Genomic DNA, 15,203 nt, shown 5'->3' on the forward strand with positions numbered 1-15,203 from the left:
CTGATCAGAACAGCAGCAGGACCAGTGCAAGGAGAAGCTGTTTCAAAAAGAAGGGTGCTCACCTCTCTCTGAAGATCTACGCTTGCAGAAGCATTCCACAAAGATCTTACTACAGATCCTTCCTCAGTGGCAGTCAGCCCTTAAATGAGATTTAAGAGGAGTGGAGCCTGGCTCCACCCCTCCTGGTTGCACAGATGAATTGCCTCCACCTGTGCTCCCAAGGCTGACTGGCTCCTTTCTCCAGGTGCTCAATCAGTGGTCCAGGCTGTGACTCAGCAGCTCCCATACACTAACAATTAAGGCAATATAAACTGACAGCTAATATTACAAACATACATAACTCAAAGCCCTCACTTCCCTATCAATGCTCTCTCACACAGGTAAAAACACATTGGCTACAGCAGACTCTACACAAAGTAAGAAGTTTGAAGAATTCTTACAGCTCTCCACAGCACTGTCGAATTCCTGTCCACCTTCCTTTCTGAAAAGGGGGAAAGTATCTGGCTGAGGAAGCCTGTTGGCTATTACAAGTGCCTTCTGCATCTTGATTCTGCCTTCCAAGATCTGATCCCACAACGCTTCATAAGAGAAAAGGGAAAGAAAAAAAAACGTTATTTCATTTCATTTCACAAGACAAAGCACAAAGCACCCCTTCCCCATCCTATCAGTGATCCTGACCACAATCCTAATCACAAAAATTCTGTTTGCTTCTCTGGTTAGAAGAATAACTTGTAAATGGACGCTGGTAATTTGACTGAATAAACTGGAAGAAACTTCAGCATTTGAAGAAAAACAGCACAGCACCACAGCACAGAACTAACAATGTAAAGTCCCCCTTCCCACCCCAACTACAAGAATATTTAGTGCAGGTTCAATTAAGCCAGCAGATACACTCCATAACATCAGATTTTGTAGGAATAGTGACACCAGCACGCACAGCACGTTTAGTGCAACATCTGCAAATGACATGGGCTGCTGCAACTCAGCAAGTTAACGTGCTGCAGTGTCTCCTCTAGCATGGGCAGCATCTGTAGTGTCAGCAAGGTGAATCCCATCAAAACACACAGTAAACATGCACTAACCGAGCTGATTCTTCACCGCTTTTCCTTTTTCCACCTCATCACTTGCTTGTCCCTTTGAGAACGTCATCACCCCCCCGTCATCCTCGTTGTCATTGGTGCCTTTTATGTGGTCGTGGTCTTCCCCCTCGTATTTCTCATCATCACTTCCTTCTTCCATGCTGGCATCATCTTCATCTTCTCCATCACTGCTCCCAACGTCATCCATCCCCTCTGCAAATTTCTCAAAGTCCGTGACATTCTGGAAACTGAACTTCGGTGCTTTGGCAGAGGAACCTCTCTCTCCATCATCTTCCATATTATCCTCCTGGTCACTGCCAGCACTGCTGGCCTGCTCCTCTGTTTTACTGCCCAAGCTGCCATTGTCTTCTGAATCTTCACTGCCACTATACCACTCATCTAAGGTTTCTTCAGCTATTAATTCAAAGAGAAAAAAGATCTGTCACTCTGCAGCACGCATCAACAATGGCTACCGATCTGAGCAGCAAACTGTTTCATTTTTTGTTTTGACCAATTAGTGGAAAAAAAAAAAAAAAAAGAGACTATATCCAGGAAAAGATCTCAACTCTCATCTTCTGTGACAATAATTAGTGACATAGTAATCAGACCAGGTGGTCACAACTTGCTTTACATATCTTTAAAATAAGATACACTTGCAGACTTCAAGATCTACGGGCCTTAAAATGGCAACTACTTCTTTCCCTCCACACAGCATTCAGCCAGGGCTCAGAGATATTCACAGCCCCTCTCACCCTGAGGCAGCAGCCCTCTTTTGGGGATCTCCTTTTCCTTATGGTCAAAATGGCCTGAATTTCAGGAGGGCACTCCAAAAAGACATCCAACTTATTTGTACCTTTTTACAAACCTCTGCCAAGGATTTAAAGTTCCTCACCTCAGTTGAGACGGTCCTAATTCAGTCTGGCATGCTAAAATTATAAACAGTGTAACTAAAAGTGTAAAGAAATAAGATTTCTTACCAGATCCTTCTTCAGACAGAGCATCTCCCCAGAGCTCTTCCTGCAAGGCTTTGCGAGATGTTGCTTTTCCGCTGTACCTTTTATCAGCTTCTAAGAGAGAGGCTGAAGCTTTTTTCCGTATATTACCAACAGGTAAAATGTCATCTGCAGTCTCATCCTCAAACCTGTCAATCACTTTAGCAACTGTGGCTGCAGGAAAAGAAATAAAAATGGAGGAAGGTTGTCTAAACTAAACTGAACTCCAGGCCAGAAGCAGCTGCAGAAAGCAGCCATCCTCCTGCGTGGGAAACTCCTCACACCCCTACAAAAACAGGCTGTAAAGGTGAGGTGGATGGCAGTGCTTTATTTTGAACGAGCACTGCCTGCATTCACACCTTTCTCCCCATCTCCTTTTCCTTTTAGAGAGCACACAGCAAGCTCTGTGCAGGTGAAGCCCATTGAAGCCCTGCACTTCACGGGGCGCTTTGGGAGCAGTGTGGTGCCCAAGACTCACAGCACTGAACGCCTTCACTTTGTGCTCAACGAGTCAAAGAGAAAAACTGCGATTCCCACACACTTTAACCTCTGCCCATACACCCGAATCACATAAATGCACAAACATTTCTGGACGGCTAAAGAGAGAAAACCACCGCACTGCAATTATTGCTCTTCTCGTACCTCCCCGCTGTTCCGAAGCGCCGCTTCCCCCGCCCGCCAGCACGGAGAGCCGCAGGTGCTCAGCAGGGCCCGCCCGGCTCCGATGGACGCTTCTGGGGCCGCTTTTCTAGAACTTTCCAACGGGATTCGGTCCCGGCCTGCAGCAGAGCCCGCGCGGAGCCGCGGCTGGACGCTGAGCTCGCGGAGCGCCGCGTGGCTGCGTGCAGAGCCGTGTGCCCGCCCGGGGCTCCCAGCCCGCAGCGCTGCGGGTCGAGGCACAGCGGGGCGGCACTCCGGCCCGAGCCGCCCCATCCCCCACGGCGGCGGCAGCGGCTGAGGCTCCGCACCGCCACGTGCCACCCCAAACCGGCGGCCCCCCTAACAGGCCCCGGCTCCGGCCCGGCCCCGGCCGCACGGATCCCTTCTCCGATCCCCTCTCACCTTCCTCCGCGTCATCCTCGGGGTCTCGCAAGTCGGGCCGGGGGTTGAGCAGCTCCTCCAGCTGCTGCGCTAAGGGCGCCGCCATCTTCCCGAGCGGAGGGGGCGGGGTCTGGCGGAGCGCAGGGTCCGGTAGGGGCGGGGTCTTGAGTAGGCGTGGCCTCGAACGGGCGTGGTCTGGGTGTGGGCGGTGCCTCTGTGGGGGCGTGGCCTAAGCGCTCCGCGCGCGGCAGTGGTGCGTCCCGCGCCCCTCGTCTTTTGTCTGCGTTAAAGTGCGCGCGGTGGTTCGAGCGGAAACAACCGCCATAAAAAAACCGAAATCCACCATCCGAGCCCTCCGGCGGGTCGGGCTGTCCTCCCACCGCTACAACGGGGAGAACGCTCACCCTACGCAAGCGTGTCGTGAGAATTCGTACGTGCTGAGTGCTCCAGAGCTGGAAAGCAGAGAATGACGGGCTCTTACGGCACAGCTGTCTTATATAACTCACTATGCTACTATTCTTCTTTCCCCCCCAGTCAGCACATACCTGCATAGTGCTGCCATGTGAGCTGTGGAGCACTGCCCACACCTGTGCTGCATCCCACACGTCTATGCAGGACCCCAGCAAAGCAGTGCGGGATGAGCGACCCCATGAGAGGCTGGGAACCCCCTCCCAGCCCCCAAACGCAACTGGAAACGGTGGCTGGGAATAGAGGGTGGTGCACCTCTTGTAGAGAGTGAGAATGGACCCAAATCGGCTTCTCAAACATGAGCTGCAGACGGGGGCCCAAATCTCCCACCCGCACAGGAAGGGCCCCATGAGGTCTGTTTCGACCCCATGTTTGTGGTGGCACCAGTGGGTTTCTGATGCTGCTAGCAGCAAGCTGCAAAGTTCAACTGCATCAAGCATTCGTTCATTCGTCCCTTTCCTGCCAGCACCCGGCTCTCCCTCACTGCTTATCTGCTTCTGAACGTTACAAAGATTAATCCCGACATGCATTCTAATTAGAGCACAGGAAGGCTCAGGCCAGGCCCGGCGCTTCTCCACGGCTCCGGGATTCACTTTGGTTCCCCCGAAGCAGGAGCGTTCAGTGCAGCCGCTCGTCCTACAGAGGGCAGAGGAATATCATTAATTACGGGCCCGGCGGCTCCCGCTCCCTGCCGGCCCGCACGGCACCCGCAGGAGGAGCTCGGGGGGCATTTCGCCCCTTTCTCCCCTCCCCGGTGCCCTACGGCTCCTTAGCAACCCCTGCAGTACCGTCTGCTGTTAGGATTGCATCTCAAGTTATGTAAAAACTAATGCTCGCTGGAAATGCACGTTATCATTACAAACAAAAGCCTTGGATTTTATGCGGTCCAATATTACGATTCTATTTCAGCTTTATTTTGTATTTATTTTCTCATGGTCTGAGTGACAGCTCTGATGCTCTGCACTGTATTTTAGGTGGGTTTGCTTGTTGCTGCTCTGATGTGAAATTAAGGCTCTTCCACGACTGTTACGCACAGATTTCCAAAGCAGAAGGTGCAAACCACTTTTGCTTTTGCTTTATTTCCCCTCCAAGTTCACAGCCGTGTTGTTTCCAGACTAAAAGATGCTGTTACAAACAAAGGCAGGAGAAATAAATCCAGAGGAAGTGAAGGAGCAGAAACAAATGCTTACCTGAGCAGCTCCTGGGACGTACTCAGCCAACCACAGAAGCACTGGTGATTGCCCCATGCATAATTGCATTTTCAAAGCTCTGCACTTCATGGATGAAGAAGGGATGTTTCCAACCCAACCCCAACAGATGATAAATCCCCCCTCAACAAAGGCAGTGCTTCATCAGAACATGCCCAGTGCAATCCCTAAGCAATGCACAGCGAGTTGCATGACTTCTGTAAGTAAAAGATTGGCTTCAGATAAGGACATCAAGCAGAATCTGTGGTATTAAAGTCCGGAGTTGTTAAAACATTCCACCTGCACAGGCTCCTTCTTCACAGTCCATTCTCTCTCTTTTTGCCTTCCACTTAGTGTGGTCATTAAACCAGGCTCTCAGACTCAGTTTTAATTTCTGGTTCGCGTGCCCTCAAATCACGCTGCTGTGGATTTGGTTCATAACCATTTTTTGGACAAACACGATATCCAAACACTTGAATTTCAGACCATCACAAAAGCCTGTTCCTGCAGTGCATCCCACCAAGCCCTCCAAGCTTAGAAGCTACAGTCAGGAGCCATCAAACTACCCGATATCGTTTCTTCGGCATGCTTGCTCTTCATTTTACTTTTCATTTACACGCTTATCTGCTAAAAGGGGAACAGACTCCACGCACGTCACAGATAAACACAGGGACTTTCGCACTACAAGCAGAACTTTCCATTTCTCCCACGTATTGGTGGAACATTTCATCTTCCAGGAAACTGCCCGATTCAGAGGCAGCTCGGCAGCGAAGGGCTCACACTGCTGTGTCTGTACCCTCACATGTTACTCACAGAAATCCTCTTTTTCTTTCAGTGCATTTCTTAAATACATCTATAAAGAAAAGCAGCCATCCGTCCCAGGGCTCTGGGAGACCCACGCAGCAGCAGCACCCACACGCACTGTGTGGCATTGGCAGCAGCAGGACGTGACCCATCCATGGATGCTGTGTGCCCCAGCACGGCCACCAGCCAGCACAGAGCTGCTCTTTCCTACATTTTGGCAAGCCAGTGTCATTTTCCAATCCGTCCTTTTCTCGTTTTTGCAGCACTATTTTATTCTTAGATGCTCTTTTTCTATCAGCGATTGATTCGTTGGTGAAAAAAGAGAAAAAGAAGAGGAAGGAGATGGAGGAAGAAGGAAAGAGCTCACACCAACCCCATCTGCTACAAGGAAATACATTGCAGCGAATTTAGACGTCTGTAATAAAAATCTCTCCCTATAAATATTTGTTTCGACTTACAGATGGATTTATTAATGTACTTCGTATTTATTTGAGTATTTCCAATATCCCTAATGATCATTCAGTCAAAAACCACAACTGTTTCCAAGATTTGATCAACTCTTAATTGTTCTTACACCTAAAAACATGGTGAATACAGCTTATCCGCATAGACACACGGACTGAGGATGCTCCTAGCAGACAGGAATTTTAAGGCCACTCAGCAACAGCCACAGAACCTTTTCAGATGGAGCAAAAACCTCTTTTTCGCCCCAGAGAAATCTCCCAGGGTGAACCACGTGTGTGCGCTCTCTGGAGCACCGAGAGGAACGCAGCAGGAAACCTCAGCACACACAGCCCAGCCCCACGGAGCAGCTTCTGTCCTGAGGCTCCCCCTCCACCTCTCCCCGCACCCAACACGTGTGGCTGCAGCTCTGATACAGGCACTGCTCCGGCCCTCGAACCACCGCCGTCCCGTTAACGGAGCTGAGCACTGAGTGCCAAACAGTGAGACACCATCAGCCTCTCCAACAGCGGCCGTTCTGCAGGAAGCACGTTGGTACTGAAACCAAGCAGGACATCAATCCAGTTCTCACAGCTCCCAGTAACGCTGCCCAAAGAGTGCACCGAGCACCATCAGAGCACACACACAGCCCTGAGCTCGGGTCTGCGATGCCCCTCCGCACTGAGGATGTGTGCAATGGGAGCAAGGCAGCAGCCAGCTCACGGATTAGGTGGGTAAAGCACAGTGCAGTTGGTGAGAATGCCCTTCTGGGGCTGCGGTGCGGCCGGCACACTCCTGCCCAGCAGCCACACAACGCAGGGCTGCCCTTCCTCCCATTAATGAGCTCTCCAGACAACAAGCAACTCGGCGTCGTAAGCCGGGTCTGTGACTGAAAGCACAACAAATACCGTTTTGAAAGAGGCAGACAGCAATCCCAAATGGATTCGTACTCAAAATATATTTCTTTAATGGTCCCATTAATTTTAGTTAGAACTTCAGGAATATCTTGTGGTCATCTGGAATACAGAGCACAGACATAAATAAAAGCACCTCTGTAATCTGCCTCGGCCCTACAGATACGCAGCGGTCGATTGTGCTGAACAGAGAGGAAAGTATACCTTAGTCTGTATGCTGGGATGGGAACAGAAAGCCAAACTGATTGCTTATATTTAGTATGTATGAGCATGCAAGGCTTAAACACAACATTCCTGCTCGGGGAAAAACTCTAGGCCACTTCCTAGAATAGCAGGAGCATGTAAATCACCGCTGATACTTGTAAATTATATTTATTTATAGATTGGTATCATGCACCCGTCACTCAGCGCCTGGCTACAAATACACGCATTAAAATAATATACACCATTTGGCCTCAAATCAGAGTTTGAGTACCTTCCTACTCTCGGGGTGCACGGCTTTACAAATCCCCTCCCGCTCCCCACGCCAGGGCCTGAGCAAAGTGGGAATGGGAAGGAGAGCAGCAGGGAGGGCAGAGAGGAGCCCTGCGGGGCCGAAGCAGCGCTTCTGAGCGCTGTGAACCCACTGCATTCTAAAGGCGCTTTATCCTGCAAAGTATCTCCTTCAAATAAACGAGCTCAACATGAATAATACTCACAATGTCTTCCCAGTGTCCTTTTTCCTAATAAAGCAGTACAGTCCTACGTGTGGGATTGCAAAACCTTCAGCGTCGCCCATGTATGCAGAGATCCCCGTCCGTGCCAAAGGACGTCCCGCTCCATGGGGCAGCTCTGCAGTGTGGGCACCGAGCAGCCCCACGGCACCGCGCTCTGCTGGGGGGGGACGGCACCAAAACCAGGAGCAGCCGAGGGAGAAAAGATCAGAGCCATTATTCTGAACGCACTTTGGGAAGCACGTTGCACACACACAGCCATGGACGTGGCACGGCCGCCTTGCTGCAGTGGAAGAATTAATATGCGCACTAAAAGTCCTCCAAGCAGCACATGTGTTCCGAGGGCCTCCTCCTGCAGCCCTCCATTCACGCAAGTAATGCTACTGAAGTCAATGGAAACGCTCTTGTAAACGAGGACTTACAAGAACCCGACGCCACAATGATTTCAAAAGGAGTTTTGACTCTGCGATTGTTGCTGGATTAGGGTCCTCAGAAACACCCAGCGCCGCTCTGAAGAGCACAGAATTCAAATCTGCAAAGGGCTGGGGCCTCCACGCTGCATCCCGGGAGCTGTGATGGGCACGTTTGGCTTTGAGCATGGGAACCACTGCTGGGTTGGCTCCTTGTGATGGCAGAGCTGCTTCGAGAGCGAGCGGCAGCGTGGGGAACAAGGCAGGCTCTCCTGCGTCCCTTTAAAAACCGGTGACCTAAACTGAACCACATCACATCCCTGCCTAAATTAGCATGAATAAACCGTACGAACATCCCGGTGCAGGGAAAAAAGAAAAAAAAGAAAAGAAAAAAAAAGGAGAAAAAAAATAAAAAGGGAAAAACCAATTGGCAGACATGATTTCTGCAAAATGAGATCCTCGTTTAAAATAATTGATTGGACAATAAAACAGCAGCACAGACCGGTAGCACAAATAGCAGTATTTATAAACAGCGTTTGCACAGAGAAGTAAAAGTTTGTAATGAAGAGATTACCCCTTGTATGCTCATGTAAATGCAAAACAGAGGGAAAAATCACGGCAAGGATACAAAAGGCAAATGGATGAGCCAGGCGCTGAGCCTCGAGGTTAAGAAGTCTCCCTGCCTTTAATAAACTGTTTAGAAACACTACCAATGGATCCCTGCTGCTTTTTGTCTTTATAGTATATATATATATGTATATGTATATATATATAAAAGACGTTTTGTGTTGAAGGTGAACTATTGCTTCACCCGGACGGGGGCACAGCAACGGCGTGGGGAGCAAAACTGCCACTGAAATTACAGATCGCACAACTTGAGAGCATCGCGAGTTCAGAGCAAAGAGAGAAAGCGCCCAAGTGCTGAGAGCGGAGAAATCTGAGCCTCACAGCGCATTTCCGCGCCGACAGAAAATAAAACAGAAGCCCGACGGAATCACAATTAGCAGAGAGATGAAGGGAAAGACGCAATTACCGCCCCGCCATCCCATTATCGCAGCGGGTGGAAGGCGCTGCGCTGAGCTGCGATGCTGCAGAGCCGAAGCGAACCCTCCAACGCCGCCCGAGCTGCAGGGCTGCTGCAGGGAGCCGTAACAGAACCGCCACAAACCGCCACACCTGCGCGGCTCCGGGCTGCAGGAAATCCTCCTTTGGTTCATTTCTGTCCCAGAAAATCCGCGTGCTTCTCCTGCCAAACCCTGCCGAGCGCTCCACAAATACTGCAACATCAAGCGATTGAGTCCTTGTCAGCTCCGAAATAAGAACAGAATAACCACGCTGAGGATTTGCTGCTCCGCAGACCAGCCAATTACAAAAAGAAAAAAAAAAAGGAAAAAAACAGAATGACCTCTCAGCAATTACAAGCACAGATCCGCACGCTTTTGCTGCTGCTCAAACACTTTTGTTACTGAGCACTCAGTGCTCGCCCTCAGCACAGCCCGGTTCCACCCCATCCCGCCGGCTGAGCAACGCGCGGAGCGGCGCTGCTGGGCTCTGCAGGGCACTGAGCTGCACGCGCGGCTCTCGGGGCTGCTTTGGTTTCTCAGGCACCCAATGAAACACCACTTATCTAAACATCCCATTTTCTAATTTTATTAAAAACGCACAAATTTTATCCAACATGTTTTCTTTCATACAGTGAATGGTCTAATATGCACTGGAGGTCACACAAGCTTAGGTTTATTAGAACAATAAAAGACATATGAGAAATTTAATATATAAAGAAAAAAGTAGCAGCTGTCGACTGCATATTTGACCATAAAATTTAAATATTTTGGACTTTCATTTTAAAGACACAAAAATAAAACCTGTGTGGGTCTATATAAGTCATATTAACAATTCCATGAATGTTCAACAGGACTAAAAATTAGCAAAGATGTTCGTTCTGTTCTGGTTTTAACCTTGTGACATTTGGAAACGCCTCTCCGGGTTGCTGGTGCGGAGCACCTGACAGTATTTGTGCTATAGATTCCCTTTATTTGGCAACGGTCTGGGATTCGCGGGTTTCTCTTTGCCTTCTGTAAACAACACCTTTGACAAACTAGCACAGTGAACCACAAGCCCTGCGATCGCTTTGTACATCTACAGAAAAGAAAAGGAACTATTTTGGTTGGCTGCTCAAAATATTTTGCTTTCGAACAAGAGGTTCTAAAACAGGATTTGTTAGTAAAACATCGAGCTCCTGAATTTAACGTTAGACGTAAACAGTTGACTGTTTTAGTTCAATAGAGTCTTTTCGTTTCGCTTTGCTCTCTTTGTGAAGGTAGAATGCTTTTTGTTCGTTTGCTTTTTGTTTTTGTTTTTTTTTTTTTTTTGTATTTTTTTTTTTTTTTTGTATTTTTTCTTTTCAAGTCATTCGCCTTAGAGGTCCGTTGGCGACCTTTGCTATGATGAGGAGGTTTTGTATGTGTAGCGTTGTGAAGGTAGAAGAGTTGGTGCCGAGGGCTCAACATTTAGCATTTGTTATTTGGGGAGGGAAACAAAAGAAGAAAACAACCACTGAAAAAAAGGAAAAAAAAGAAAAAAAACCCCAACAATAAAGGAAAAAAAAAGAGGAGAAAGCAAGAAAAGTTGTCCCACCTGGTATTCAGCAGGCTGCAATGGCTGAAGCTAAAGAGTTTCTCGTGGTTGAACTTTGAGAGAGAAAAATGAACAAAGAAATGCGGAACGCCAGAACCATCCTTATCGGGAGCGCTCAGAGTTCTTGCAGCTTTTCCCCCTTTCCTGTCACCTTTCCGCCATTCAATCATTGTTTGTTTGTTTTTAAATGAGGAGTTTCTAAGGATTGTGGCTCTCGGGATGACATCCGACGGGGCAACCACACTCATCCATCCATCCCACGGCGCGTTACTGTACAGCTTCACCAGTTCCTTTGTCATGGCACACGCAGGTCCCCGTGGCTGTGACAAACGCACACCGGGATCGTCCCGCTCTGCAGCAGCGCGGAGCCGCCGGGTGCAGTTCGTTCCCAAGGTGCCATTGTCTTAGGGCGGGAGAGATGTTACATTTACTCATTTCTGTACACCGTAACAACAAGCAGACTAGATGATCATCACTTACTTAGACCCAGTTCGCTTAAAGCTACCACACGGCCGCTTCGTTCATTTCTGGTGGGTGTGACAAGTGATTGCCGTAGTTAGCACCGCCGTTGACAGATATCGAGGAGAACGGAGGACTGGGGCCGAACACTTCCGCGGACATGGAGTGCAGGGAGCCGGGCAGGGTGGGCTCGGGGCTGGGCGAGTCCCCGGCGGGGTGCGCCAGCATGTCGGGGAAGCGCTGCGCCTCTCCGGGCGGGTGGTGCCCGGGCAGCGGATGCTCCAACGCGCCCAGCGGCGTGCCCGGCGGTCCGCCCGCCGCCCCGAACGGCAGCTCCACCGGCGTCTGCGCCTGCGAGGAGGGCGGGCCTTGCGGGAAGAACTCGTAGTTGCCCCCGGGGCCGTAGTACTCGCTCTGGTAATCTGGCGGCAAGGAGAGACACGGGCGGTAGCGCGGAGGACGAGCGCCCGAGCGTAACGGAGAGGAGGAGACGCGCGGCGCGGCGGGCGCGGGGTTGCGGGACGGCTGTCGGCAGCGGCGCCCCGAGACGCATCGCGAGCGGCGCGACGGCACGGCCAGGAACGGGAACCGCGACGGGGAACCGAGCCCGGCGGCCCCGGGCTGAGGCAGCGCCCGCTGCGAGCCGGGCACGGTGTGCGGCTGGGAGAGCGGCGGCCGCGGTTCGCCCGGCTGCGATTCCCCCGGCCGCAGTCCACGGCCGTTCTGCTCTGCCCGCCCCGCCCCTCCCCGCGCACCGGACGGAGAGCGGCAGCCGCGTACCCACCTCCGTAGAAGGAGAAGGGCCCGTTGGGGAGCAGCTCGCCGGGCTCCAGGCGGTCCACCAGCGGCCGCATCCTGCGCGGGCTGCGAAAAAAGGCGTGCCGGCGGGCGCCCAGCGCGCTCAGCTGCTTCATGCGGCGCTCCTTAGAGCGGCGGTTCTGGAACCACACCTGTGGGCGGGGGGAGGAAAGGCGGGTCGGTCACGGGCACAGCACCGGCAACCACGCGCAACCGCGGCGGGTCAGGAACGAGCGCGCTCCTTCCCGGCGCCCCGACCGGATGGCTCCCGCTCCGAGCATCTCCCCTCCAACCTCGCCTTTAATGGTCCTTCAACCCCCCATTACCCTCAGCGCCGCGGGTTTATAAACCTTTTAATAATTCTAGCGCATCGTCATCCTTATTTATGCATTAACCCCTCACATCTCCGCTTATTAATTCCGCTGCCGTCGGCGGCCCCGTTAGGACCCTCCTGCCGCGAGCTCCCGGGGCCGGAAGGCAGCCCGCGCCCGGTACCTGGATGACGCGCATGTTGAGGCCGGTCTCCTGCGCCAGCTGCTCCCTGATGTGCCGCGTGGGTTTGGGGGTGGCCGCGAAGGCGGCCTTCAGAGTCTCTAGCTGTTTGGCTTTGATGGTGGTGCGGGGCCCCCGCCGCTTGGCCCCCAGGTTCTGGTCGTCGTTCTCGTTGCTGCCCGTCTCCTTGTCGGACACGTTGGCGCTTTCCGAGTCCTTGGCGTCGTCCTGGGAGGGGTCTTGGGAGTCGGGGGACAGGCTGGGGTCACTGCCGGTGGTAGCTGCGGGCAGCGAAAGGCCGACAGTCAGAAGGGGTGCCGGGAACCGGGCGGGGGGAGAAGGGAAGGGACGGGAGAGGGAGAGCCGCCGCCCCGCGCTCCCTCACCTGAATGCAGGCTGTTTTCTTTGGCAGTATTGCTGTTATTTAGGTAATCTTCTTTGCAGACGAACTTGTTTTCGTCTATGATATAGAGCTCCTCGCCGGTGGAGAGCTGCTTGTTGCACATCATACACGTAAAACAGTTCAAGTGGAACACTTTGCTCCGCGCCCTGCGGACCAGGTCGCTGGGGGAGATGCCCTGGGCACAGCCCGCACACTTGGTCCCGAAACACCTGCGGGGAGAGGTGGCGGGTCGGGAGGGTGCGGGGGCAGCGAGCGGGCAGTGCCGTGCGCCCACCCCGATGGGAGAGCGGCGGCCCCGGAACCGCAGCGAACCGAAACAAACGAAAACCAAACCGAAACCACGGTAAATAAATAAAAAATGCGTGCACACACACACAAAAAACCCAAACCAAACCAAAAACCAAAACAAACCCAACCCCAAACCATCTTCCGCACTGTTCCTTTTTCCCAACGAACGCCCGCCTGACTTACACCTTGCAAAACGATAAAAGGAAACGCAATCACTGGGATGGGGACCGAGGGCAAACGCCGGGGAAACTAATTCAACGCAGGGGCGGCTTTCCCCTCCGTGCCCCGATAACGGCACCGAGAAACCGGAGCGGAGTTCGGCGCCGCGATGGCCGCGTAGGAGCGGGAGGTGCGGGGCCGCCCGCGGGCTGCGGCCGCTCCGCGTTGCGCTGCTGGTGCACAGCGCGATGGAGCGGCCGGGCCGGACCGGGGCTCTGCGGCGGCTCTGCGGAACTCGGCCCTGCCGGGAGCTCCCACAACCGGGCCCCGCAGCGCGACTCCCCGAGGCGCGGCCACGGCCCGGCATCGCTCCGCGCAGCTCCGGGCGGATTCGGAAGCGCAGGGAGCGGCGGGAGTCGGAGCGCGGCCCGACATCACCGTGAGAACGGAGCTCTGCGGCGAGCGAAAAAATAAACAGGCGGGAAAAGATGGCAAACGGATGGAAAAGAGCCGCGGCTCCGGGCGGCGGTGGCGGTACTTACCGAAAGAAGTCGTTTTTGCAGTAAAGCTTGCCTTCTCGCGAAAAGCATTTCTCTGTCAAATTGCATTTACATTCACAGCACTGAACACACTTCACATGCCAAGCCCTGTCCAGTACATTCAACAAGAACCGGTCCAAGATTGGCCTTTTGCAGCCCGCACAGTGAACCATTGTCTTTGGTTATTTCTGAGAGTGGGGTATCGGCGTCCCAGATGGCAAGCGAAAAATCGAAATAAAAATAAAAAGACGACAACAACAGCGGCGTAGGTTTGCTTTTATATATATGTGTGTGTGTATGTTGTTATTATTATTATTATTAAAAAAAAAAAAGAAAGAAAGAAAAAAAAAAGAAGAAGAAGCCTTGGAGAAGCGGAAGAGAAGAAAAAGGACTGGAGGGAGAAAAGCCTTCGGTCGGTCGCTGTCCCAGGGCCGCGGGTTCCGGGCCCGGCCCGGCTGAGGCCGACGCGCGGCGGCGCAGAAATCGGCGCTCAGATAAAACGAGAACGGCGATAATTAAAAAACCGCCGAGAAGCGGTTGACGGTGACGAGTTTTTTCTCAGGTCTGAGGTAGAGCAGTCAGAAGTCAAAGTGCATCTGCTTTTCCCAAACAGAAATTAAAAGAGGGAAAAGAAAAAAGGAAAAAAAAAAAGACAAAAAAAAAAAAAAAAGACGACAAGACGAGGACAGCACGGGCGCAGGGCATCGGGCCGCCCGCCGTCAGACGGGCGCAGGCTGCAGGCGCGGTGCCATGGCCCGAGCGGCGCGGAGCGGGCCGCCGTCCGTGCGCGGGGGGACGCTGAGCGCGGCTCCCGTCTCCGTTCGCTCCGTTCGCTCCGTTCCCGGCTCCGCCGCTCGCCGTCCCCCGCCGTCCCCGGCTCCTACCTGCGTGCCCCGCGCTACCCCGCGTCCCCGCGCGGCATCTCCCGGCGCTGCCGGCACTGGGGCGCCTCCCGGCGGGGCGCAGCGGCGCGGCGGGGCCGGAGCGCGGAGGGGAGCGGCGCTGCCCGCGCGGCCCGCGCCGTCCGGCAGCGCTCGGCGCACTGCATGTTCCCGGCAGCCCCGCGGCCGCAGCCTTATGCACCGCGCGCACACGTCACCGCGCGCCGCGGCCAATCGCCGCCTCCGCCGCCGTCGCCCCCCGTGGCCCCCCCGCGCCGCGCCGCCGCCGGACGGGGCGTCCGCGCCCCTTTATAGAGCCGCGAGGGCGCGGGGCGCCGCCGGCCGTCGCCTTCGCCCGGTAAAGGTGCGCCCCGCGCGGAGCCCCGGGACGCGCTGCAGCGGTAGGTGCGAGGCGGGAGGGGAACGGGGGCCGCGGCACGGGGCGGATCTCGGGGTCCGCGACCCGCGGGTTCCTGCCCGCTGCCGGCCGGGGTCGAG

At 53.5% G+C, this 15,203-nt stretch overlaps 2 protein-coding genes across 3 annotated transcripts in view; both read right to left on the reverse strand.

The window, feature by feature from the left end:
• The window catches only part of AATF (apoptosis antagonizing transcription factor), a 41,293-nt gene extending 38,027 nt beyond the window's left edge, over positions 1-3,266 (reverse strand). For both annotated transcript variants that reach the window (XM_052688930.1, XM_052688931.1), the window contains exons 1-4: positions 3,134-3,266; positions 2,057-2,245; positions 1,083-1,493; positions 441-578 (exon numbers count right to left, since the gene is read on the reverse strand). In XM_052688930.1, coding sequence (XP_052544890.1) covers positions 441-578; positions 1,083-1,493; positions 2,057-2,245; positions 3,134-3,218 — 823 coding nt within the window. In that variant the 5' untranslated portion in view covers positions 3,219-3,266. The remainder of the gene's footprint in view (positions 1-440; positions 579-1,082; positions 1,494-2,056; positions 2,246-3,133) is intronic.
• A 7,112-nt stretch (positions 3,267-10,378) lies between these two features.
• On the reverse strand, positions 10,379-14,711 carry LHX1 (LIM homeobox 1). The gene is made up of 5 exons (XM_052688933.1): positions 13,828-14,711; positions 12,821-13,047; positions 12,439-12,716; positions 11,930-12,095; positions 10,379-11,567 (listed from the first exon to the last, which is right to left on the reverse strand). The coding sequence occupies exons 1-5, from the start codon at positions 13,995-13,997 to the stop codon at positions 11,188-11,190; spliced, it is 1,221 nt and encodes a 406-aa protein (XP_052544893.1). The 5' UTR covers positions 13,998-14,711; the 3' UTR covers positions 10,379-11,187.
• Between the last annotated feature and the right edge of the window lie 492 nt (positions 14,712-15,203).

Source organism: Tympanuchus pallidicinctus, unplaced genomic scaffold (assembly GCF_026119805.1).
Source record: "Tympanuchus pallidicinctus isolate F22 unplaced genomic scaffold, pur_lepc_1.0 scaffold24, whole genome shotgun sequence".
Lineage (NCBI taxonomy): Eukaryota > Metazoa > Chordata > Aves > Galliformes > Phasianidae > Tympanuchus > Tympanuchus pallidicinctus.